The sequence below is a fragment of the Cyprinus carpio genome, chromosome B11 (assembly GCF_018340385.1).
Source record: "Cyprinus carpio isolate SPL01 chromosome B11, ASM1834038v1, whole genome shotgun sequence".
Lineage (NCBI taxonomy): Eukaryota > Metazoa > Chordata > Actinopteri > Cypriniformes > Cyprinidae > Cyprinus > Cyprinus carpio.
The window spans coordinates 21,856,027-21,883,668 of NC_056607.1; the positions used below are offsets into that span (position 1 = coordinate 21,856,027).

Here is a 27,642-nt window from a genome sequence, read left to right on the forward strand (position 1 = left end):
AAGTAACACAGAAGCTGCATCTGAAGTAGCATTTAGATGTATTTACACACTGTATAATGCAGGACAGTAATGCATTTAAAATGATTCAATGATTTAAAACATGAAAAATGGGGGGGGGGTCAAAATGTAAACATTTAAAACTGCCAATAGGTTGCAGCAAAACACTGTTAATAAGTGAGTCTTTGCGATTGAACCCACTCATTTAAACAGTTGATTCATTCAGGAATGAAAGTTGATTATTTTGGTAAGGGAATACCATCATGTTGCTCAGAGACACAAAACAGTGCTGTGGCTGTGTTTGGAATTATTTTTTATGGCGAAATAGAGCAAAAACAGGCAATATGGTGTCTAAAATGTAAGTCTCTTAATCAACTTCTTATTTATTGAGCTTTTGTAAAAAAAAATCATCACATTTGTAATAATGGCACAATCATTTGATTCAGATCGGGACTTTGGAGTAGAGCCCTGCGCGGGACAGTTTTCTTAATCCTGCTCCCACTGAATTCCTGAGCGCTCCTACAATGTGTGTGTCCCGCTCCGCCCACTCCTTTAAGCATTCTACTGTATATGATTTTCACGCATCAGGGGGCCACTATGCAGGGTATTTCAATCGCTTTTGAATGAGCACTCGCTGTTTACTTTCACTTTTGATTTTGCAATCTCCCACTCTGTGTAATGCAAGCACATCTTACAAGATAAGATAATTATCAATGAGCTCAGGATCTGTTGAGCAGCAAATCCTCCAGCATGATCTTGTCAGTCATCTCTCCCAACTCTTGACCCAGACAAATCTGACCCTTGCAGCTCCTAGTTGGATGCAGGGTTGTCAAGTCCTTGCTTTTTCCTTGTTTCTATAGCAACCGGGACTTCTAACGGCAGCTGCAGTGATGTGCTGACTTTACAAATTAGGAATTGGCTCTTTTACTCAGAAGGCGGGGCTTCTTTCAATAGAGCAGCCATATTGAGTGTTGCATTTTTCCCCATTCAAAACTATACGAGTGACATGTCTTGGGTATTGTATGCAGCCGTCTACTTCAAAATGGGTACAAAAATCATTTTATTCAGGGGTGCGTTTCCCAAAACCATAGTTGCTAACCTGTTAGCAACTTAGTTGGTTGGCAATGGGAAATTGCATTGCAACCAACAAAGTTGCTAACTTAGTTTGCAACTATGGTTTTGGGAAACGCACCCCAGATCGGAACTTCGGAGCATCGTGAATCATATCATTTGGATAGGAACTTCGGAGCGGTTTCACTAATTGTAATTGTAAAAACAAAAAAGAAAGAAAGTATAGCCTACATAAATACAAATCCCTTAAGAAAACTAATTGTGGTTTTACTAGTAAAAGTGTAACCATGTTTTCTTTTTTGTATAAGCACAGTTATGCTACAAACTGTTAAACTATGGTTAGTGTAGCAAAGTTAATTATAGTAACCATGTTTTGTTGTTGTTGTTTTGTTTGTTTGTTTGAAATATAAACCTAACTTTCGTAATCGATGTGTTGCCAAGTTAACAAAAAAAAAACTGTAATAAATGTAACACCAGGACACAGGATGAATATGGAGATGCAGTTTTCACTTTAGGATTATTAGTTTTATGTAGTTTCCATGTACTCGTCTAGATCCATTTTGAATAAAGAAAAGAGAGGTTTAGAATCAGATTTTTGTTTATGTTTGTGAAATTTAGCTAGCAGGAAACACAAATTAATCAAGTTATATTTTCTTATATTCTCTTTTGAGTAAAACAATCTAAAGAAAAATAAAAGTCTCTTACAAAATTTGATTAAATGAACATGTAAACATTTAAGCTTACATTTGCAGATGAACCATTTTTAATAGTGTACCATAGATTTTCATAGTTATTATTTTTGTCTGTGGTGGCCACCCCATTTTGAGGCAGTGCCCCAGCATGTCCCCACCATTGAAAATGCTCTAGATAGAACGCCTCTGCTTGAGTGTGTCCAGATTCCCACAGATTGCTTCGATAAAAATAGAATCTTTTCATGTTCGGTTCTTGAGGTTAAGGTTTATGAAAACCCATTTTGCATATATGAGCCAGAAACAACTTACATGAGGTTTTGTAGAGAGGTATTTTAGTGTCCTCTGTCTGCTGTTGATATTACCCAAAGTGACACTGAAAATGTCTGTGAATTTTATTTATACATTTCTTGTAACCTAGAAAATATTTTTCACTAGAAATGCTGTTATGTACATGTATGTATGTATGTATGAATTATATGTTAATTATTTTTGTTGCAGTTGATGAATATTATATCCTGAACTTTAACTTTGATACTTTGATACTGATGTCCTTGATTTATATGACTCACGTTCTTTAATAAAAATAGATAAATTAAAAAGTAAAATTAAATAAATACTGTGTATCCAAAAATGCATGTGTTTAATTGTCAATTGCATGTGTTAAATTATTTCGAAATTAAATCAGAATTTCACAATGATTCGATTCCTGATCAGAGTGGAAGTTTGATGTGTTTGTAAAACTTAATTTGAAATTTTGTAATTTTGTAAAAACAGCTTGTTTTCAGTCTTGAATTTCATTACATTTTGTGAAATTATTTGTTCTTGATTAATATTATAACTATAAGTGTGTGTATGCTTACTTTGATATTGATGATCTTGGTTTATATGATTCTTGTTATTTAATAATAATTAAAAGATTGTGTAGTGTCTTGCACATTTAATCATTTTTATACATTTCACACTTGTATTTCATTTGATTTTTGAAGAGTTTGCCAAGAAAATAGAAAATGAAGAATGACTGTGCCTTTAAATGCATTAATTTATGAAATGTAAAGCCTCTGCATTACTCAGCTCGAAGCAATGCTAAAAGAATATGGGATGCTCACAGTTATTTAGGAGAGTGGAGTAAGATGTCACATATATATATTGTCACATAAATTGTACTGTAGTCCTCAGAAGATTAGAAACAGATGAAATCAAGACCATCTGCAACATAACGACTTAGAAATATGACTTCATTATAAATTGACTGATGGCATGTCACAAAGAAATAAAATATGCATAGGCCTATCTCTTTTTTACAGTGTAGTTTGATCATAGCTGTACTTCTGCAGAATTCTAGAAAACATTGGGAGAACTTTTTTTATGAAAAAAAAACAACAAAAAAGGAAAGTTTAAAAAAAAAATGTACTAAATCAATCAAGACAACAGTTCTACATATGGGACTTTTTAACATTCCAGCCATCAGTTTTGCTGGGAAACATAAAATGTTGGTCCCCAAAGAGACTGAAGTGGCTTCTAACGTTCTTTGAAAGCGAACGTGATGTTCTCTTTGCTAGTAGTGAAATCTGACCCTTGCTTTATGCCCTTAAGTGTCAAAACTTGGTCAAGAAATAAAACTTCATATGTAACACTGCACTTTCTGCAGAATTCCAGGTCTAAAGGTCATACGACAGCCTGAAAACATCGAAGTGAAAAACACCAAAAGATGAGATTCTTCTGGTTAAATGCTGTGTGTTAAAAATTGGAATTCCCCTGTATGCAGCAGAACTGCGCTGTTGGCGCACCACGAATTGTTGTCAGTCTTACAGGCAAAGACCTGCAGAAGATCACTAGCTGTTACAAAAGCAAAGACCATTTACATCTCTCCTGAAAGATGCAGACAAAATGCTGCAGTTTAGGTCAGATTCAGGTCAAGGCAGAGACAGTAAACAGTCATCAGAGTTGAGACCTCCATGAGTGAGGAAAAAGATTCAGTGCCATAAACACACACATGTAGCGCTGGACATTTTCAAAAGTGTGATCAATTTAGCGGAATCTTCTTGCACAATATTGCATTTCATGTTTGTATTGGCACACAGGCAATGAAAAGTCCTAAAGCAGATGTTTAGGGGGGGAATGGATTTGGCAAAGATTATGTATTGTGCAATACTAAGCAGGGGTGAGAATTGGGGGCTGTAAAAAGAAAACCCAGTCTCTAAGTGGTTCCTTCCCCCATGCTGAAACATCTCACTGCTGACCAAATATAGAGGTTTGTCATTTGAGATATTAGAGATATCACTTCAGGCATTCTATTTACGTTTATCGTACGGGAACTCTTAAGTCAACTGCAATTTGTCAAAACAATAAAGTCAATTGATGGGATCCACTTTCACATTAACATCTTCTAATGTACCAGAATGTAAAATCTAGGCAAAATGTGACGGGGGCGTGTCTCAGGTTTTGTGGCTATAAAAAGCGAAACAAGCGAAACGGAGGAGGAGATAAGAGCAGCTTCAGCCGTGAAGAAAAACTTCATTCTTTGGAGAATCTCTGAGGTACAGATGAGACATGCAATCTACAGCCATTATTCAGCACTTTATGTTTTTGGTTAGTGGATGCACATAATACAATGAAAATTGCATTAAACAATTCCTTGTCTTTTCTTGCAGCTTACATGGAAACACAGCATTCAATCATGAAGTTTCAAGTCCTGTTTCTTCTCTTGCTGCTGGCTTGCATGTATCCCAGTGTGGCACAAGGTAAGAATTCGATTAATTAAGTGAGATGACTTAATAATGTGATATTAAATATATAATTTCTTTAAATATACCATTTTAATTTTGCACATTTTTTAAAAATGTACATTTTTGATTTTAGATCATTTTTAAAACATTTCAGCTTATCTTTTTGTTATTAAATGCAAGGATTTAAGTAAAAATAATATATGAAGAAGCATATGCATAGATAAATACACTGTAAAAAATTATAAGCATCTAAATTAACTTGTTTTATTCAAGCCAAAAATATTTTTTAAATCAATGTTTCACCCCAAATACACTTATTTGTACAATCAAAACTAATTTCTATGGGTTAAAAAAAATATGAAATAAGTGCAGGTTACCACTTTTTATAGTAAGCAAAAAAGATTTGATTATTAGATTTAATATGAAAATACTACTTTAGTCTTTCTACTTACAAAATTCTTGATTAACTTAATTTCCATACCACGTTTTCAGGATAGATAGATCAAATGACTAAATATAATTGTGATTTAATCCCAGGTACCTATGAAAATTGCTGTTTGAAGTATGCGAGTGTAAAGAAGGGCATCAGGAATCATATCATGAGTTTCAGAGTGCAGGAAAACGATGGAGGATGTAACATTCCCGCTGTTGTGTGAGTAAGACATAAAACACATCAACACAATCGCTTTCAAAGCTAGAAGTCATTGCACCAGCAACGCTTGATCGTCTCATCCAGCAATTAAACAGTCATGGCTGTAGATTTATGTCTTTTTCTAATTTTCTTTTTCTGTTTTCCACACAGCTTGAAGCTGAAGAATTCAAAGGAGATCTGTATTGATCCAAGATTAGCATGGGTAAAACAAATGATACTGAAAAAGAGTGAGAAAAACACTGGCAAAATGTAGTGTACGGGTTTCAGAGGCAGCTCTGACCATGCCAGCGCAGACCAAACTGTATTTTAATGTGAAATATGTTTATATCACCAAGTAACAGTATGTAGTTTCTACCACTATCAATCCTGCTGATTCATATTTTCTACACTTATGAATTACTATCTTCATGCAGAGGTTCATAATGAACTGTATTGTATGGTCTGCTTCTGTTCATTGTATTAGAACAATATGAATGTACGAACTGTGAATGTTTGCTCTCTTTGTCTCCAAGCTTCATAATGAATATTTTACACTTTATGTATATATATATATATATATATTTTTTTTTTATGTTTTAGTCAAATATAACCTGTGAACTGCATAGCCTATATGTAAGTGTTTGTGTCTGTGTCTATGTGTGTGTGTGTGTGTGTGTGTGTGTGTGTGTGTGTGATTGAGTGGGTAAAAAGGCAGTATACATTCAATGCATTTTTTATAATAAAGTGTTGCAGTCATGCATTTAAATTGTCATGTCATTTTCTTTTGTGCATGTGTTAAGCCCATCTGAACTGCTATTCTAGTACGTAATATCATTTAATAAATCAATTCATAATTAATACAAATTAAATAAAAATAATAATGCTTAACTGAGCCTATAAATGAGATATTAATTGCTTAATGAGAGAAACAACTTGCCTTTCATTACCTCAGCCTTCTTGAGAAAAATAATTTGCCCTGTAGGTTCAGTGCCACAGAGCATGCGTTTGTTCTTGCTTAAGCCCTTTGTGATTGATTTAGAGGATTCTTATCTCTGTATCTTTCAAATGCCAAAGTATCAGTGTGAGGTGTGACAAGTGATGCCTAAACTTGCTGGGGTGAAATGAATTACTGAGTCGAGTTTCTCCATTTCATGCCAAATAGCTGCGATTCAAATACTCTAGGTCTAAACCTGTCGTCACATCCATTTAATCTTGATGTGCGGGCGAAAGCCTTATTTGTTAAAACAATGCATTTCACTTAGGAATTTCACCTTTGTTTTAGGATACTATTAAACTCCAATTCCACACGTGACGAGACAATACAAGTCATCTAAAATCATTTGGTCTTTAAAAGAAGAAATCATGAAAAAATTAAGCCCTTGTGAATAATAAGTACACTTAACTGTGCTCAGTATGCACTTGTAGTGTACTTCAAATCTTTAAAAGAATATTTAATTACTTGCAAATAATATAATAGGGCTACATTTTAAATTGTAATGTTTTACTGATATACAAGTATATAGTGATATAGCAAGACATGTAGTATATAACTGTGTTTTTCGAAATTACAATTAAGGTTAATATATTTTAAATGTACTAAATTGCAACTTCATTTCAGATCATTACAAATGTGTAATTGCAAATATGTTTAAATACAGTGCTGTGACAAGGTTTTTGCCACCTTTCTGTTTTTGAATTGTTCTGCATATTTGTCACACTTAAAGGATTAAAATAATCAAACAAATTTTAATATTACACAAAGATAAGTTAATACAAAATGCAGTTTTAAATGATGATTTCTTTTATTAATGGAAAAAAGCTACAATAACCTACTTGGCCCTATGTGATAAATGAATTGCCCCTTCCAGTTAAATCATGAAAGAGCTATAATTAACCACATTTTTTAGAAAGTGGAGATAAACTTTACTATCCACACCCAGGACTGATAACTGCCAGACCTGTTGAATCAAGAAATCACTTAAACAGAACCTGTCTGACAAAGTGAAGCATGCTTAAAAAGCAACACATCATCCCCGATCTAAAGAAATTCAAGAACAGATAAGAAACAAAATAGTTGACATGTATCAGTCTGGAAAGGGTTATAAAGCCATTTCTAAAGCTTTGGGACTCCAGCGAACCATGGTCAGAGCCATTATCCACAAATGGAGAAAACTTGGTACAGTGGTGAACCTTGCCAGTAGTGGCCAGCCTTTAAATTACTCCAAGAGCACAACGATGACTCATCAGGGAGGTCATAAAAGAACCCAGAACAACATCTGAAGAACTGCAGGCCTCACTTGCCTCAGTTAAGGTCAGTGTTCATGATTCAACAATAAGAAAGAGACCGGGCAAAAACGGCTCCATGGGAGAGTTCCAAGACGAAAGCCACTACTGACCAAAAATAACACAAAGGCTCGTCTCACATTTTCTAAAAAATATTTTGATTATTCCCAAGACTTTTGTGGCAAATATTCTGTGGACTGATGAGACAAAAGTTGAACTTTTTGGAAGGTGTGTGTCCCATTACATCTGGTGTAAAACCAACACTGGATTTCATAAAAAGAACATCATACCAGCAGTCAAACATGGTGGTGGTAGTGTGATGGTCTGGGGCTGCGTCTTGTCATAACTGATGGAAGCATGAATTCTGCACTCTATCAGAAAACCCTGAAGGAGAATGTCCGGCCATCAGTTTGTGACCTCAAGCTCAAGCGCACCTGGGTTCTGCAGCAGGACAATGATCCCAAACACACCAGCAAGTCCACCTCTGAATGGCTCAAGAAAAACTAAATTAAGGTTTTGGAGTGACCAAGTCAAAGTCCGGACTTAAATCCGATTGAGATACTGTGGTATGACCTTAAACAGTCCATTTATGCTCGAAAACCCTCCAATGTGGATGAATTAAAACAATTCTGCAAAGAAGAGTGGGCCAAAATTCTTCCACAGCGATGTGAAAGACTCATCGCCAGTTATCAGAAACGCTTGATTGCAGTTGTAGCTGCAAAGGGTGGCACAACCAGTTATTAGGTTTAGGGGGCAATTAATTTTTCACGTACGGCCAGGTGGGTTTGGAGTGCTTTTTTCCCTTAGTAAATGAAATCATTATTTAAAAGCTGCATTTTGTATTTACTCTGGTTATCTTTGTGTAATATTAAAATTTGTTTGATGATCTGAATCATTCAAGTGTGACAAATATGCAAAAAAAATTTAAAAACAGGAAGGGAGCAAAAACTTTTTCACACCACTGTACATGACATACAGTTTTCAGTATTATGTTGCAGTATTTTTCAAAGCCAACAGAAGTAACTGTGAAATTACATAAAAAAGGATACTTCTTAAGTCCTGCTAAAGTGGGTCAAAAACAGTCTAAAATTCAGCTAATTCCATTGGATTTAGATTTAATATATTTTCATTTAATTGCAATTGACATGTTATCACTATAAGTGTCTTAAAATATTCAGTTCACACTAATTCTTGTCTATATTTACAGTACTTTAAATCCATTAGACTTTCTTCTGTAGGAAACAGAGAAGGGTTAGGGTTAATTCACCCAAAAATGAAAATTCTGTCATTAAATACTCACCCTCACGTCGTTCCAAACCTGTAAGACCTTCGTTCATCTTTGGAACACAAATTAAGATATTTTTGATGAAATCCGAGAGCTCTCTGACCCTCCATAGATAGCAATGTAACTGAAACATTCCCAGGCCCAGAAATGTAGAATTGTTAAATAAAGTTGTTATTTTTGTTTTCTTTGTGCACAAAAAGTATTCTTGGATGAACAAAGCTCTTACGGGTTTGAAACAACATGTGGCTCAGTAATTAATAACAGAATTTTCATTTTTTGGGTGAACTATCCCTTTAATGCTGCACTTTCCCATACTACAAAAACACACACTGACTTGTAGGCTTTCAAGTTTCGGAAAAGGGTCAAAAAACTATAAATATATATTCCAAGTCTTCAAATAAAAAGATATATTTTCTAAAAGCAAAGGCATACTTTTCCCTCCTTATTTAAACTATTTTAAGTTTTTAGTTACGCAAATCCCTTCTGTGTTAATGTTGGCAATAAAGTTGATTTTGCCTGGAAATGATAAGAAGAAAGGAAACAAGACAAAGTCAAAGTGTTTTGACAGTGTGTGGGTGCAGAAGTGGCCATGGACTGTAATTTTGATAGTACAGTCGTAACACAAAGAGAATGATAAATAGTGCTATTGTTCTAAACCTGAATGACTTCATTTTCTTCTGTGGAACACAAAAGAAAAAACATTACGGTCCAAACAACATTGGTCCTCCATCATTATAAATATACATAAACACTGATTTTCTTCATCAGTATCTTTACAAGAGAAAGAAATAAGGTTTGGAACAACAGGCAGGCGAAAAAATGATCCCACAATTACAATTTTATTTTTACGAGTTTCCGTCGGCTTCACTCTTGATTTGTTATCTGAGTATTTTTTTTATTTTTGATCTTTCATACACACATGTAATTAATTATCATGCTTGGTTCATCATTAGATGCCCCATACAATGTACAACTACATCAATGGCTAAAATTCATCAGAAAGGCAATTAATCAGTGAGCATGTCACACTCAGCCGTCCAAAACTGCTGATTTTGCCTTAGGATAAAAGATATATTTTATAATCTTTGAAATTAGCCTCAGATGGCGTAATTGCACTCTGTACACAGACTGGCAGTACATTTTGATCTGTTTCTCGCACACAGCTGCTTTAGGGGACTATAGTGTAAAATAGTTGCATGAACTTGTTATGGAACTTTAATGGGGGTTTTTTCTGGCACTTCAGAGTACCTTGTCACCATAAGCTTTTGTTTGATAGAAAATAGATTTTATTTTCTAATATTTTATACTGAAAGCCTGTGGTCAGTGTTTTTAAGGAAAAGAGTCGGGTCAATATTCAGCTACACTTCTTTTGTTGTGTCCCCATGGACAAAAGGTAAGTCATGAAGTGTTGGAACGTACATATAATGGAAAATAATGAGTAATAATTACAGAATTTTAATAATGGATTTTTGTTGTTGTGTTTTTTTTTTTTTTTTTTTTTTTTTTTTTTTAGAATTAACTCTGAAATGATCCTGTTTTTATACACTTTTGCGGTGTTTGTTATGGATGTATTTTTCCATAACCCAAAAAAAAGTGTTGGACAAAAAGGTACAAAACATTAAATAAGGACTAAAATCCTAAGAAGCATTGCAAATGATATAATCCATGTAAAAACAAAGGAGAAATGTAAAATTATGGATTTAAAGATGTTAATTTTATCACGAGATGCTCTTACACTGCATGCAGTTCTTCAAGGAATCGACTGTTTGGCTCATTAACACAGCGACTTTCCACCACCTGCCGTTTTTTGTGTTATATTGATAGTATCATTTCATTTTTAAAAATATATCAACATTCTTTAAAAAAAAAAAAAAAACATTAATACCCATTTATTCAATGTTTGCTCAAAATATTTCCTTCTAAAGCTACTTTATGTAATGCCTTTTTAATGGTTTTTTTTCATCAAACACAGCAAAATCTTTTGGGAGATCATTTGGGAGTAATTAATTTATATTAATTAATCAGCACATCATGCAATTAATAAGATAAACATTTTTATTGCTTGACAGCCCTTGGAACCTTTTGCATCTCCATCCACACCAAAAGGTGTCGGTATAAAACTGAAGACAACTTTCATATCAGCCATTGTAGCATAAATAAACAAAGCCTGAGGGTGTTATGATTCTGACATGATTCTGTGACTAAGTGGCTATTGTCACTAAACTGCAAACGTTGCAATGTAGCGTTACCTTTCTCACACTCATATTCAGGGCGGATGTGCATTTTCAGGAGAATATGTTATCAGCGTTGTGCTAGTTCCACCAACAAATCCAAACTTGTCATTTGTATCATTCATGACTAAGACAGTAAAGTGGGTTCTTTTGGCCAGTAGCCATGAGAAATGTTACAAGTGCTTGGAAATGAATATTTAATAGCGTCAGTCTGTAACATGGACTATTTCACATGCTTTTGGCCTGTCTGCAATTCCAATAACAAAATGACCTGTGATCACTCAAACTTACTGTAACATTTCACTTTTTTAAGTCTGATATGTGAATTCATTTCTAAAACACCAACTTTGGAGAGAGACTAGGTCATCCAGAGGACACACTATAGTTACGATAAACAATCTCTGATTTATAAACTGAACTTTGACTGAACATCTTACTGAGTGAGATGAGTGTTCTGAGATACAGTATGTATTAGGAAACCACAGAATTCTATTCGGAACAATCCACAGTCCAAGTCAAAGCAGCAACAGTGATCGGAAATCAACTTTATTTTAATTGTACAGAGACGATGAAATGCTTAGCATCCACCCAGAAGTGCAAAAAGCAATGTGCTGAGATTGTTCAATCTAAGCGAAGAGTAAGACTTTAACCTTGTGCAAAAGAAATACACTTTAGTATCCTCTAAAAAGAGCACTTATTATGGAAATAAAAGAATATACTTGCATGTGAACTAAATGTAATGTTTTTGGACACTTAATTATGTTATTTGCAATTAAATGTGTTTAAATTGATATGAAATGCATTTACTTAAACTTAAAGAGTGCTTTTTGAACCACGTACATAAGTCTTCATATGCAGAGTCATAATTACTTTGAAGTGTACTGCCGAATACACTGACAAGCATTTACGAATTGCACATTTGTAATGATGAAACTGCGATTTAGAACAGTTCGAATGCACTGACTTTAAATGTAATGTTGAAAACTTACTACAGTTCAAATGATTTGCGTTTTAGTATGTTCAAGATATCAAAATAAGTGTAAGCATGGTGAAAGATTACTAAAACCTAGGCCTAATGATTGAAAATGTTTAAAGCAAAACTTTTCTTTTGACATTACTACAAAGTGCACTTTTTAAAAATGTACTTAAGAAACATGATAATTTACTGATTTTAAGTACAAGTGGCCTTTTATTGAATTAATATTATACTATCTGCAAGTAATAATTATTTTTAAAATATGAAGTACACTACAAGTGTACATGCATTGGAATATGTGATTAACAGATTGTGAACATAACATGCTAAAAGAAAGTATGTTATGAAAAGAGGAATAATAAATGTGACCAAAACCAGTCTTAAGTGTCAGTTTTGTTAGAATAGGACTATATTTGCATACAATTATTTGAATATCTGAGGGTGCAAAAAAATCTAAATATTGAGAAAATCTCCTTTAAAGTTGTCCAAATGAAGTTCTTAGCAATGAATATTACTAATCAAAAATGAAGTTTTGATATATTTACAGTAGAAATTTACAAAATATCTTCATGGAACATGATCTTTACTTAATATCCTAATGAGTTTTGGCATAAAAGAACAATGGATAATTTTGACCTATACAATATATTTCTGGCCATTGCTACAAATATACCCTTTAGTATGATTTAAGACTGGTTTTGTGCTCCAGGGACACAAATATATATTATGATAAGAAGGCTAATACTATGGGTTTAATGCTTTGGTAAGCAAAACAGTTGAAAGGGGATGACTTTTTCATTTTCTTTATTATCAGAAATAAATAAATAAATAATACAGTATGAGGCCCAAGTTAATAAATATTATTATTTTATATATATTCAGATTTTAGAGAAAGCACTCTCTGTCAGTGAAGTGGTGGAACTGCATTGTGTTTGAAAGTGAGCACAACAAAAATAATATTATTTTTAGTTCTTATTTTAAATCTAAGGTGTCCTATGATTAGAAAGGCAGTTTCACACCATAAAGATCTTGTCCCTTACATATAAAAAGGTTGCACACTGAAAAGGCAAATGCTTTTTAAGGGTGCATCTAAATGGAAAACAAAAGATGAATTGCCTGTATATATTGTGAAATATATGGTAGGTGGCAGTTAGCATCTGATATCAAAGCACATCAGCGATCTTTTGTGATCTTCACTAGTCATTGATTGCATTTTGGTGCCAAAGCATGTGTGAACAAGTCTGGAATGAGCGGCCAAGAAGAGGACCGCAAAATCTCTATCAGCCAGCAAACTGCCAATCACTTTCTAGAAACCATGAACGCTGCAAGCACAAACTAGTAGTGTGCAGGAAGTGTACAAGTGTTGTGAAATTGAGGCCAAATGAATTCACAAAGACAGGAAAAGAAACTGTTCGTTCCAAGGACAGTAAATCTCTGGCATGCTTTGCACGTCTAAGACGGATTTGAAAGGATGTTTACACAAGGGTCCTGTTGCTGTGAAGATAGGCTGCTATATGAGAGTTTATGATAAGAGAGTCTAATCTTTACATGCTTAGCAATAACCAGGAACAGTAAGTCTGTATTTTCGTGGTTGACTGGGTCAATATATTGGTTGGCTTAAAGTACAGTTAATCCAGTCCTACACTTGTTTGAACTGGATATCTCATCCAAAATGAGCAATTCGGAGGATCCAGTTCAGAATAAACTCCTTTAATTGGTTATTTGGATTACTGGATAGTCTGATTAATCACCAGGGTACTTATTTACTGTTTGTTTTGTTTGCTTTCCCAATTCATCACAGGACATAATGCATTGGATTTCGTAAGAAAATAAACGACTCTGTGATATATTTTTTGATCAGATGTAGCTCAACGAGATGCTTCTTTTTTAACCACAGCAGGGATTCTGAAGCACATCTATTTTTATGATAGAGATGTACACAGGCGATGTACTGTATATATACTTTTATTGAAGCTTAGAATCTTCGAAAATCCACGTTACATTTCATGGCAAAATAAAATGAAACAATATATGTATTGGATTAAGCCCCTTCAGTTTTTTTTTTTTCTGTAACATTTCCTCATATTCTATATAGAAAAATATAATACAATGTATTTTCATGTAGCATCTGAAATTTGTGTGACATAAGGTTATATGAAATGTATAATATATTTGTCTCAAACAAAAAGCTGTTAATATTAACATGCGATCATTTAACAATAAATCACATGCAAAGCATGACTGTAAATTGATAATTAAACATCATGCTGCAAATGACGCAGTGGTATAGTAACAATTTCACATCTATATGTCATGACATTGAGTAACATAAGGTTTAGTAACATGAAATGTATCTCGAAATCTGATTTAGAAAGTCAAAGGCATATGTGTGTAACTACAAAAGACTATTATGCTTGTAAAAACAGCGTCTTGGCAGATCTCCTCCATTCCTGATATGAATGTGCCATGGCTTGTTATCCCTTATCAGGGAAAATAAAGATGATTGATTCTATAGAATACGAAGTAATCGCTGATACCACAAGTTTAAAGCACCATGCTAGTTTGGATTAGCGTTTAATCCTTTACGTCATACATTCAATGTAAACCTGCCTGAGATCAGCAAATGATTGCTGAGTAGCAATTCAGCTATTTTAATAGAAACAGATGGCGGTGGAGTCCATTAAATAAGCATTAAATCTGTCAGGCTTTTGTAAAAATACACGTGAACTTTGTTACACAAGGCCAGAACAGCCAGTAACCAGTTTATTGCAAATATTTACAGGTACTACACTCAACCAAAAGCTGTGGCTCAGACTATATCAAACAAACAACATCTCAAACATTCAACCATTCAGTGATACAACAATCAACTATCAAATGTTTTCCTAACCGTAAAGTACTGGCCACATCTCCGTATTCAACTTGGCAACAGTAAATGACCACTTACGGATTAGAATTACATAACATGTGTGATAAATCCAAATGTGCATGCAATTTGTGCTGCTTATATAAAATGTTTTGATTTGTATATATAGGTTAATATACAGGCTGTTGAATGAAAAGCAGCTGTATCAACATATTTCAATGGGGTCTAAAAGTCGGAGACCTTTGTGAAAGTGAGTTTATTGGTGTTGAAAGCAAAAATAAAACAAAGTGACATACAAAATAAACATTTCATAAGCATTATCAGAAATGGTCTCAGACCTTTGGTCCCCACTCGACCCTGCAGATTTTGTAAAACACAATAAAAACTATGCAATGCAACTGATTTATTCTGATTAATTTGATTTTTTTTTTTTTTTTTTGAGTTATAATGATTCTGTCCCATTTTTTGAGCTATTCCTTAAAAAAAAAAATTGGCTCATAAGAGCCATTCATTTCATTTTAAGCTGTCACACTATTATATTGTTGCACTTTATGTTACTGATGAACTAAAAAGAACCAGTTCTTTTGTTTTGAGAATCAAGCTGAAATTCTCCCACAGTATGTTTGTGATTTGTTAAAAGATTTCGGAAATTGGGCTACACTTGTTGCACTGTTTTTTGATTCACTAAAAATAACCGGCTTGAGTCATTCGTTATTGGAATCAGTCTACAGTTAATGCACTGTATTTAGGTACTTCAAAAAGAAGCGACTCGTAAGAGTCAATCGTTTTGGGAATCGGGCTACACTTGAAGCACTGTATGTTTCTGATTCGTTAAAAAGAACTGTCTTGTAAGGGTCATTTCGGGAATCGGGCTATACTTGATGCACTGTATTTAAATTCGTTAAAAGGAACCGACTCGTAAGTGTCATTCGTTTTGTGAATCAGGCTATAGGCCCTGTCCCACATGGCACCCTAAACCCTCACGGTCTTCCTCTGAGTCCACACTTTCGTGACATAATGCCGCTTTGACTGTCGGGTAGAAGTCTGTCATTAAATCACATACAGTACTAGATTCAGCAGCAGAAAAGCACCAAATAAAGGAAACCTTTTAATTTGGTATATTACAAAAATATGATTAAATGTAAAAGACTGATCTTGGGATTGATTCTGGGATGCTGGGATTTGTACAATTTCATACATGTAAATTCATTACTTCCTGAAGCATGGCATCACACACACACTATCCACCCATGAACCATTAAAAGGAAGTCTTCATAAGACGTTACACACTGCAGAAGGATTGTGCTTAGCAGTTGCATTGTTGGCCCAGTATTTCTTGGTACCAAAATCCTCCGGGTACAGGGCAGAATATCCTACCGCTTCCACGGTTCTCCTCTTCTGGATGCGGTGCAGCAGGATACGATAAATTCCTGTTATTGGGCTGCGACAGTCGGTGCAGGTGTTATTCTGCAGGTGCGTGCCACTGATGCCCAGCTCGCTCAGGGCCAACTTCACTTCCTGTTCCTCCACACACAGACTCTTCGCAGGGTCAGCCAGGTAATTGGGCGACGCGTTAAAAGCAGGATAGGGTTTGGGGTATTCGATGCCCCTCAGCCAGGAGCATACCATCAGCTGTGACACAGTGGTCCGGTCCACAGGTACGGGTCTCAGCATGCCTTTGATGGCCAGTTGGCAGGGCTCAGGGACGTAGGGCGGGATGCTGTACGCCCCCTGCAGGATGCAGCGTTTCAGTCGGCCTAAGTTGTCAGCGAAGAAAGGCATGGTGGCGGTCACCATAAAGTAGAGTAGGACGCCCAGCGCCCAGATGTCCACATAACGGCCCACGTAGCTTTTGTCTCTGAACAGCTCAGGGGCCGCATACGGCGGGGAGCCGCAAAACGTGTTCAGAGTTTCGGTCGGCTCACTGACAACACTGAAACCAAAGTCACCCACTTTGATGCAGTAGCACGTGGTGTAAAAAATATTTTCTGCTTTCAGGTCTCGATGGATGATGTTGTTTTCATGCTGAAAAACAAACAATGAAATATAAAGATCTGTTAGTCTTAATCATATCTTGTAAAATTATATATATATATATATATATATATATATATATATATATAAATAAATAAGCTTTTTTTTATTTTTTTTTTTTTATTTGAAAATCTGGAATCTGAGGGTCAATATTGAGAAAACTGCCTTTAATGTTGTCCAATTAAAGTCCTTAGCAATGCATATTACTAATCAAAAATGAAGTTTTTATATATTTATGGTTGGAATTTTACAAAATATTTTCATGGAACATGATCTTTACTTAATATCCTAATGATTTTCAGCATAAAAGAAATATCGATCATTTTGACCCATACAATGTATTGTTGGTTATTGCTACAAATATACCCCAGCGACTTAAGACTGGTTTTGTGCTCCAGGGTCAAAAATATATATAAAATGGAAAACTGTGAACTTTACACTGACCACTGACAAAAATCGTAAATTTAATTCAATGAATTTTGCTGATCAGTCTTAATTAATAACTATATTTATCATACAGGGTTTTGATCTGTCAATCAAAAAAAAAGTGCATCCATTACAGAATTTAATGAACTATTATTATAAAAACACTAATTGTTTTGCTTGAACATGTTCTTAATTAAAATATAATTCTTGACCTTTACTATCGGTCAAAAGTTTAGGGTCTGTTTTTTTTTATTTTTTTTTATGTTTTTGAAAAAAAAGTCACTTCTGCTCTGCAAGGTTGCATTTCTTTGAATAAAAATACAGTAAAAACAGAATTTAAAAAAAAATATTATTACCATTAAAAATTGCTGTTTTCTATTTGAATATATTGTCAAATGTAATTTATTCCTGTGATCAAAACTGAATTTTCAGCATCATTACTCCAGTCTTCAGTTTCACAAAATCCTTCAGAAATCATTTTTTCAGTATTTGATAAATAGCAATCTTTTGTAACATTATAAATGTCTTTAATGACACTTCTGATATATTAAATGCTAAAGTATTAAAATAATTTGGAAAAAAAATCTATCTGAAAAATAAAAATCTAAACCCTAAGTGTATAATTTCAGTTATAATCAATAAAAATACAGTAACACTTTTCAGTTGACAAAACTAGACACATGATAATCTACCACTGAACAGAAATATTGGTAAAAATAATTTCACCAAAATAATCTAACTGAATTAAACAAATGACCAAGCGTTATGTCTCATAATCTGTGTTTATGTAAGATTTTTCAACTCATTTAATTAAAATGCAGAAGTCCAATTGCTTAGAAAAGTAACAGAGCACCTATTCTCAACAAATCACTGGTATAATTTGCATTCGTAGCACATGGGCAGGAGGAGTAACGTAGTTTTAAAACAGATTTTGAGGGATTTGTTCAAATTCCTAATTTTAAGTGTGAGCGATACAGAGAGCAATGCTTGTCTTCAGAAGCTTTAGTTGTCAGGTTGGGTGAGGACAAGGCCTTGCTGCTCTCACCATGTATTTGATGGCTGAGATGATCTGGGCGAAGATGAGCTTGCTCTCCAGGTCTGTCAGGCGCCCCCTGCTGGTGATGCGTGAGAACAGGTCTCCTCCGCTGCCATACTCCATTGCGAGGTACAAATGCTTACTGGTCTCAAGCACCTCATACAGACGCACAATGTTCGGATGGGAGAGTTTTTCCATGCAGATGATCTCTGAGGCAAACAGATTCTGCGACTTCTTGTCGAGACGCGCCTTATTGAGGATCTTTACTGCAACACGCTCTGTGAGACAGAGAGAGGGAAATCACAGTGAATTATATTTGGGGAAATCCAAGTTATTCAAACGTACAGTAGCAGGGGATCAAGTGAAATATTCTAGTGGCTTTTTATCTTAAAATCTTAGTTAAGGTCTTTAAAAAATATGTGGCAGAATGCTAGAGAGGCCTCCCTGCTGTGCTGCTTTCAAAGGGCCTCTCAACCAACCCACTAAAAATATCAGCGCGATTCACAGAGGGGGTGCTGTAAATCTGATGGATTACATGAACGGATCAACTCGTGGTCACTGACGTCTACAGACACAGTTCAACTGAGCCGCCTGCTGTCAGGAGCTGCACACTGACAGATCACAGAAACCCAGAGAGCGTAAAGTCCTGATGAAGTATCGACAGATCTTTATTTCTTTCATATTGTGAAATACATCTGAGTGTACTAGTGAGTGATTCTAGAAAAAGACGAAATGTAAAACAGGGACTTAGTTCTAAGCATTAGTTGTTGACTGGATTCAAATCTGAACATTTGCTGAACATTTACTCACTCTCAGGCCATCCAATATGTGGATGAGTTTGTTTCTTTATCAAAACAGTTTTAGAGAAATATAGCACTACATCACTTGCTCACCAATGGATGCTCTGCAGTGAATGGGTGCCGTCAGAATGAGAGTCCAAACGGCTGATAAAAACATCACAATAATCCACATCACTCCAGTCCATCAGTTAATGTCTTGTGAAGCAAAAAACTGTGTTTGTAAGAAACAAATCCATCTAAAATATGAGTCCTCTCTCCAGCCGTTTGGACTCTCATTCTGACGGCACCCATTCACTGCAGTGCATCCACTGGTGAGCAAATGATGTAGTTACAATTTCTCATGAGATCAGGTTGGAATTTTAATTTCATTCCAACTTTAAAATATCTAGTTCAAACAAACACTATTTTATGTTTTACAAAATAGATAAAAAAATCACTGTTTTATTAAATAAGTATCTGATTTACACATGCAGTGGCCCAATAAAGTATTTCATTTGGACATTTTAAATGCTCTTAACATTAGAGATTCAAAATACAGATATCAGTATTATTTGCCAATATACTCTGGTTTTTACATTCAGACACAATTTCGATTTTTTTCTAATGTACGCTTAAAATAAAAAAAAAAATAAAAAAAGTATAATGTCTCACTTTGACTGTCTCACCTTTAGTCAAAGCATGAACGCCCAGTTTGACCTGGGAGAAATTTCCAGTCCCTATTTCTCCTCTGAGATCGTAGAAAGCAATCCTGCGGCCCAGCATTATGTCACTGATGACTTGGTCATTGTGTGACATGTCATACAGGATCCTCTCGAAGGCCGTCTGCTTCGCTCGTTGTTCAGGCGTCAGTGCTGGAGCCTTAGGTGTTTCTGCTTCCTTCTGGCCAGATTGGGCCGCTGGCTCATTCTTTCCTTTTTTCCCATGTCGCTTCGCCCAGACATTCAGTGTTTTGGTACCGGATGAGACAAATAAAAAAGAAGACTGAAAATATCTGAAAATGAAAAAGTTAGGGTTATTTTAAATACAAACAGTTACGGCATATTCATTTCTTTACAAAACTGCAATTTTAATTTAGAAATTAAATTAATTAAATCTGCCTTTAAATCAAAGATTACATGTTATCTTTAGGAGCAATTATTTTTATTTAACCCATAAAAATGAATTTTTATTTTATAATTTTTTAATAAGATAATGTATTGCAAGTACTCACATTTCACTGCTGGTTATATATTCTCTATATAATCGTGTATGTGACAAATAAATATCTTGAATCTTGAATTTAAGTTGATTCTATTAAAACATTTGTTTACTTGAATAAAGCTAGTTAATTTGAATGCTACACTGAAAAAAAAAAATGTTATTTATTTTTCATTGGCTCAAGTTAAAAAATATAGATGTGATGTACCCTACATTTTTTTAATTGGATGAATAAAAAAAAATTCAGTGTACCTTTTTTTTTTTTTTTTACCAAAATCAAGTCACTATATAAATACATTTTTTTTTTTTTAAATTAATTAGTTAAAAATCTAATTCAACTAGATGCGTTCAGGTTTTTAAGTTCTCTCAACTACTGTCTTAATAATTGTACTGAGTAACACTATCAGTTTGAATTTGTTTGTTCAGTAAATGCACAATGCCTCATTAAGCCAACAAATTCATCAAGACAGCAACAGATTTCTTGTTCAGCAAATTTTCATGAAGTAACAGTAAATCAATGCATTGTTTCGACAGCTTTATATATAGTGTTAGTTTCAAATGAACTATATCTTTCATTGTTAAGGAACAGTAACAAAAACAGTAACAATCAACAAATGCCAAAAATGAGCTCTTACAACAAATAACTAACTATAATGACAAAATAACAGCAAAGTTTTAAATGAAGTATAACATTAATCCTATAACCGCATAATTTATTCATGCTGCAATGCATGCTGGTAACTTACAGACCCTTAACATTTCAGAAATATTAAATTATTTGTTTGGACAACTGTGTATAACTAGTTGGGAAAAAATTGCATCTGTTTAACGCTGGCATGGATTTTGTTGCTACTTTATTTTTTTACAATGAAGTTCTTGCAACCACAGCTGCCACTGTTTTACCGTAAATTTCACATATTCTTTTCATTAAAGGACTACCCCTAAATGTAAGACTTGCATGACACCAGCATATTAAGAAATGACATGGTGAATACCCTTTAGGAATATCACATTCGTCGCAGAGATGTTCTTGTATAATCCTAATCCAGACTGCGTGTCCTTTCTATTTAAATTCAGATGGCCAGTATGTCTGCACTAGAGGCAAGATCAAGCTTGTAAGTCTGAACAGGAAAGTCTTTAAGAAGGGTGGATTAGGAGCCTTTTTAAGACCATGCATCACAGGTTGCAGACTCGACACACTTCTAAAAATACACAGGATATCCATTGAACTACTTACAATATCAGAAACATCAATGCTGCAAGAAAAAAAACAAATAGTTGGGAATGCATAGGACTTTGCTTAATGACACCGTTTTCATGAATTACTTTTGATACAATGTTTTGCACAGTATTGACAAAAAATCCAAACAAGTGTCCTAGATATCATTTAAACTAGAAAATGACAAAATTTCCTTAATGTATCTATTGGACACACATCTGTACTGTGAAACCCTTCATATTTAACAAACAACGGTGTTTAAGAGCAAGCATTAAGTGTTGAAATTAACAATTAAACATTTAAAACATACCATTCAAGATCAAAGAAAAAATGACGGCATCTTATGCATACTGTCATTAATATGCAGTTAATAGAGGTTCAATTCATTTGTCTTGTAATAAAAATATATTTAGAATTCTCTTTTGATATGTTATTCAATCTATGCATCTTGACACATAACTACTGCACAAAAAAACACAGGTCTAATAAAACATAGCCCTACAAGATGGTGCATTTCAAAACAATGTCAGAATTCTCCCTTATACTCTATTCCATGAAAGATATACTTTACCTGGTAGCTGTGGATCCTTCATGCCGGTGTCTGTATGAATGGACGTAGAGAACACGACAACCTCTCACTCTGCAGTCTTCAATCCTCCAGCGATCACCAGCGCTCAATCCAATTAGATGGATGTAATAATATCCATTGTAACACACCCCAATGAAGCTGCGCAAAAGAATACTATTTTGAGGGTAACAACACGGCATGTGATAAAGGGAAGATCTGTTTAGTTACACATGTAATGGCTATTTTCTAGCAGTGGTTTTAAACATCAAGTTCAAAACTGTTTTAAACTAATATTTAAACTAGATGATTAAACTGTGTTGTGAGGACAAAATATTCTTCACAGAAGTCAGGTTGGGGCAGGCTGTCACATTTTAATTGAGGTCATACTGTATGTGTATTATATGTTGAATTACACTTTACTAATTACAATTTCTGTTGGCCAAAACTATGTTTTTCTGTATTTACTTCTTTTATAATTTTGTAGTTTCATAAAATTATTTTACTGTTGTTTTACTGTTTAAAAATTAGCTGAAAAGCCCATAATAATCTGAAAAAAAAAGTATAATGGCAGGTTCCCATTTTGTGACAGCTCACATATATACGTCTTTTTGCTAACCCTTGAATTCTTCAAAAACTTGTTCTCAATGTCATTTTCATATTTCTTGGACATACGATGGTGGAAAAATGTGTATCACTGCCCCAAGAATGCATATAGCAGGTCAAACTGAAGGAAAGAAAGGGGAGAAATAAACATGTTTGATATATTAAAACTTGTGTGTACATTAAAGGAGTAATTCACCTTAGAATAAAAATTCTCTCATGATTTAATCACCCTCACGTTGTTCCAAAACTGTAGGAATTTCTTTCTGCTGAGCACAAAAGAAGGTGCAGTAACCAAACAGTTTGTGGTCCCAATTTATTTATTTATTTTTTCATACTATGGAAGTCAGTTGTTGTTGTTGTTTTTTTAAAAAAAAAAAAACATTAATTTCAACATGGGTCATTTTTACCACTTCATGCATTTACTATACAATAAATAAATAAACCTACAAAAGAAAACTTCACTGGAATAAAAAAGTGTGTGATTTGGTAAAAGTGTGTTTAAAGTGTTTGGTAAATGGGACCTATTTCCCATTTACCAAACTGAATAGCTACCATTTACATCAAAAACTAATTATTCAAAGAATACCACAGTATTCAATAGTACCATAATACTATGTGATGACAAAGCAATGAAAATGAATTCTGGGGTATAATGAGGCATGCGATTTTTGGTGTGGTACGGAATGGTTTTAGATTTAAAACAGACCTTAAGCATTACAACTTTTACTCCACCCCCCATCTTAAGTAGCCTATTTATTTGATACCTTAATATATATAATAATAAAAAAAAAAAAGTAGCCTATTATTGGATGTAGTGGAGTTTTTACATAATGTACTTCCTGTGTTGTTATCACTAACCAGTTTCTCTGAACTGAGGAAACATGTCATCTGTAATCAGTTAAAAATCAACCTTCCTTGAAACGTTTAATTTGTCAACGGCGCTGTTTAATGAACTTTACCAGGCCTTTACAGAATGGAATGAGTTGGTGACCCACGAACATGACGCGGCGCTGTGACGTCAGTTCCGCCGTCCGCCTCTAGCTTGTGTTTACAGTCAGATTTGGCGGGAGAACATCAAACGCTCCGCTTTCGGTTTGGAACGCGTTCTTTTGAGAGCGTCAATGGCGGCGACTGAGTCTGCAGCTCCCGCGGAGTCTGAGTTGGACCGCGGCGGAGCTGAGGACGAGCCCCGAGGCGCCGAGCCGGAGGAGGACGCAGGGACCGGGCAGGCTGGGCCCATCGCGGCCGCGCAGCAGCACCGTCTCGCCAAGCTACCTCTGTCGCGCATCAAATCTCTGATGAAAGCCGATCCGGATGTGAGTCTGGCCAGTCAAGAGTCTGTGTTCATCATAGCTAAAGCCACGGTGAGATACACACACACAAACACGTGCTGGAGTCATCGCTCTCCCCTCCCTGCTGTCTATCATGTCTATTCCGTCTTATTTCGGTGATGCCTGTCTTTATATATCTATCTGTCAGGTCAATTTCTCTCTCTCTCTCTCTCTCTCTCTCTCTCTCTCTCTCTCTCTCTCTGTCTCTCTGTCTCTCTTCTGCCTGACTCTTTATATGTCAGATAACTTGCATCAGTTTATTATTTGTATTTTTAATATTTTCTATAAATGATATATTTTCATTAAATAGTTTTGTTTATATTTGTTGTAATTTTGCCACTTTTCTATATTATATTTATATTATTTATATTTATATATTTATAAATTATATTTAGCTTATTTACAAAAAGGAAAAGAATCAAAAGCTGGAAATTAAAGGATAACTTCCAGAATAAATATTTCCTGATAATTTACTCACCAATGCCTTTTTCTCTTCATCAAAGATGTTCATGTCTGTCTGTCTTCAGTCGCAAAGAAATTAAGATTTTTGAGGAAACTATTCCAGGATTTTTCTCTTGTGGGCTTCAATGGCGGCCAATGGGTTGAAGGTCCAAATTGAAGTTTCTGTGCAGCTTCAAAGGGCTCTACGCGATCCCAGCCCAGGAATAAGGGTCTAATATAGTGAAATAATCTGCCATTTTCTAAAAAAAAAAATAATAATTATATACTTTTTTTTTTTTAACCGCAACTGAAGAAAGAAAAACATGAACATCTTGAATGACGTGGGGTGATTATCAGGACATTTTTTGTTGAAAGTGAACAGGCAAAATATTACTCTGTGAATTTATAAATACTTCTACATTACTGATTGTTTGTACTTTTTTTTTAATTAACCCCTTAATTGTCACCCCCCATTTTTAAAAATAGGAAGTGGAATTGTTTCAAAAAATTTAAATATCAAAAAGCTATAGAAGTTGAAATTTACTGTAAAGAAAAATGACTGTACAATTTTTATCATATTTAATATAAAATAAGTATTTTACATAACAGGTTTTACTCTAAAATTGCTAAAAAAGAAAAAAAAAGTAATGCCTTGTGTCTAAATCAGTTATGTTCCAACTTTGAAGTTGATATGAAAAATGAGGTTTCTGTGAGATTTTATTTAGGGCATTATACCACAAACAGCCACCAGGCCATTAAAACTCCACTTAGTTTTTTTAATTTTTAATGTCTAGATTTCTCTGTCAATATAATGTCTATCACAAAATATGGAATCCTTATACTCAGACCTTTCCAATGATATGTTTTATGTCAAGATTATAAAAAGTTTGATTTTAAAAGACCGTAATGCATTTTGTGATGACACGCTAAGGGGGAGGAGACCGCCAAAATATTTTAAAGAACCATTTCCTTGGTAACGCAATGACCGATTTCAAAATGGTCATTTATGATGATTACTAAAATATTTGATAGAGAAACAGGACAACAAATTAAAAGAGAAAAGGTGACAGTTCGTAACTTTTTGCAATTTCAACAAAACCATTTGTATGTTAGCCAGCTAAATTACATGATCTTGATGACAAACCAGCAAAATTTGCAATAGCAATACATAATAAATTACAGAAATGCTTTTAGGGCATAAAAATGGATGTACGAGATCAAGCAAGGTAAAATTGTCATTTGGGTTTTAGTTCTGTCTGCCACTGTCTATCTATCTATCTATCATCTATCTATCTGTGGATTTGTTTGTCTGGTTTGTTTCTGGTTGTAAAATGTATTTCCTTGTAAGACAGTCTCAGGTCACATTTAAACAACATTCCATGAACAAATGTAATATGACTAAATATTAATAACCAATCACTGACACCAATGACATGCTCATTAACAGGCAATTGTCTGTAATTGCCTCAGCATTTAAAATTCAGATTAAGTTCTCACAGTGCCAGAAAAATTTTGACTGCTCCTATGACACAAATATTATGTATAATATGAGAGAGAAGGAGGAGATTTGTTAAAACATTTTAATACGAGCGTCTAGGCTTGTCACGTTCATGGATACAGTGCTTGTCTGTCTGGATATTCTGAATTCCAGTTCCAACTAGGGCAGATTTATTGATATATAAACTTTGATGGGGCCAAGGACAAAATTTATGGGTGGCCCCACCTATACACTTGGAACATTCAAGAAGAATACATCTTGGTTAACAAAATGGTACTAATTCTTCTTCTGCCCGCAGGAGCTTTTTGTTGAAATGATCGCCAAGGACGCTCTTGTTTATGCACAACAGGGAAAGAGAAAAACCCTTCAACGCAAAGACTTGGGTAAGTTATACGGTAAATTCTAAAATGGTTTGAATAGAATTTTAACTAAAACATTGATGCTGTAATAACTGGTGCTTTTTCTCTTTTGGCAGACAATGCTATTGAAGCAATAGATGAGTTTGCGTTTTTGGAAGGTAAGGGAGTCATATTTAACGTTATTTCCTGCTGGAAATGGTCTAAAGGAGTGGGAGAGTGTTTTATGGATCATTCTGATTGCCTATATTTCTTTCCTCCCTTCAAACCTCACTTTCCAAGAACTGTAAGCCTAAAACAAAACAATATTCTGCCATGGAGTCAGATTATATGTGACCACGAAGACCTTTGATTCTAGGAATTTAGAAATGAAGGCAGTTAGTAATAACATGGCTGTTTCAATAAAGATATTCTGCTTTGTTGTCGAGAGTTTGGTTCACTTGGTTTTTGTAAAAGGCCAGAAGTAACCTGCATTGAATCTACTCGCAAAAGTGGTCTGGGTACAGTTCATATAATGGTTCACAGTATGAATGCAATCTTTTCGTAATTGCTGAAGGTTCTTGTCTTAAATCAATAGTAACAATGGTAAACAGTTAAAACTAGAGTTACTTGGGCTGATGATGCAAACTTGCCACAGTCTAGACCCAAAATTACAATGTGACATATGACCTGTGAAGGGGAATAGAACCAAACTTTGGTAGAATGAAGCAACTCATCCATGTGTAAAGAAAGGTTATATCTTTAAATTCAGCTGTTTGCTTTCTGTGTCACTCTTGTGTAGGTACCCTGGACTGACTGGTGCAAAAATTTGAATGTAAAGACTATCAACAAGTTCTGAAGTTTCATTTCAGATTTGAGAACTCAAAAGAGAGGAAAGATCACTGGAACAGGTCATTTTTCATTGTGATGTTGATAATGCTTGAGTAGTTTGATAAAATTGTACAGTTGTCAAGGTTGTAAAGTGCCAATTGTATTTTTCACTAAACTTCTTACAACAATGTTGAATGTTTGAATAAAGTGAAGTTCTTTTATCTTTTTCTAAAGAGTGTTGTGTGTTCATTGTGCAAGAGGGCTAAACTGATATGTGTGAATTTGTGCTTCTTTAAGTGTTTCAAACTTTTGATTATTAGCAGTAAATCTGGTCTGCAGATTATTCTGAATTATGAATAATTTACTATATTTATTATTATATAGTCAGAGACACGCTGCATGATTTTCGGCTGTCCCAGATGATTTCTGTGATCGTGGGTCCTAATCAGTGGTCATATGTCGTACAGTGAGAGAGGTTCAAAGATTAGATTGGTCTTGCAAACAAAGATAGTCTGTGATCATTTTCTGAGAGTGTCAGAAATTCAGCGTGATCTTCGTACAGTGC

At 34.6% G+C, this 27,642-nt stretch overlaps 3 protein-coding genes across 3 annotated transcripts; 2 read left to right on the forward strand and 1 right to left on the reverse strand.

Annotated features, from left to right (window-relative positions):
• Positions 1-4,073: 4,073 nt before the first annotated feature.
• On the forward strand, positions 4,074-5,749 carry ccl25b (chemokine (C-C motif) ligand 25b). Its single transcript, XM_019072003.2, has 4 exons — positions 4,074-4,297; positions 4,412-4,501; positions 5,024-5,138; positions 5,289-5,749. Exons 2-4 carry the CDS (start codon positions 4,417-4,419, stop codon positions 5,389-5,391), a joined length of 303 nt encoding a protein of 100 aa, XP_018927548.1. The 5' UTR covers positions 4,074-4,297; positions 4,412-4,416; the 3' UTR covers positions 5,392-5,749.
• A 9,246-nt stretch (positions 5,750-14,995) lies between these two features.
• LOC109054779 (serine/threonine-protein kinase NIM1-like) lies at positions 14,996-21,010 on the reverse strand. The gene is made up of 4 exons (XM_042733454.1): positions 21,002-21,010; positions 19,720-20,035; positions 18,264-18,532; positions 14,996-16,783 (listed from the first exon to the last, which is right to left on the reverse strand). Exons 1-4 carry the CDS (start codon positions 21,008-21,010, stop codon positions 16,031-16,033), a joined length of 1,347 nt encoding a protein of 448 aa, XP_042589388.1. The 3' UTR covers positions 14,996-16,030.
• Positions 21,011-23,614: 2,604 nt separating this feature from the next.
• LOC109054770 (DNA polymerase epsilon subunit 4-like) lies at positions 23,615-27,310 on the forward strand. The gene is made up of 4 exons (XM_019072002.2): positions 23,615-24,005; positions 26,210-26,294; positions 26,387-26,428; positions 27,049-27,310. The coding sequence occupies exons 1-4, from the start codon at positions 23,763-23,765 to the stop codon at positions 27,060-27,062; spliced, it is 384 nt and encodes a 127-aa protein (XP_018927547.1). The 5' UTR covers positions 23,615-23,762; the 3' UTR covers positions 27,063-27,310.
• The last annotated feature ends 332 nt before the right edge of the window (positions 27,311-27,642 follow it).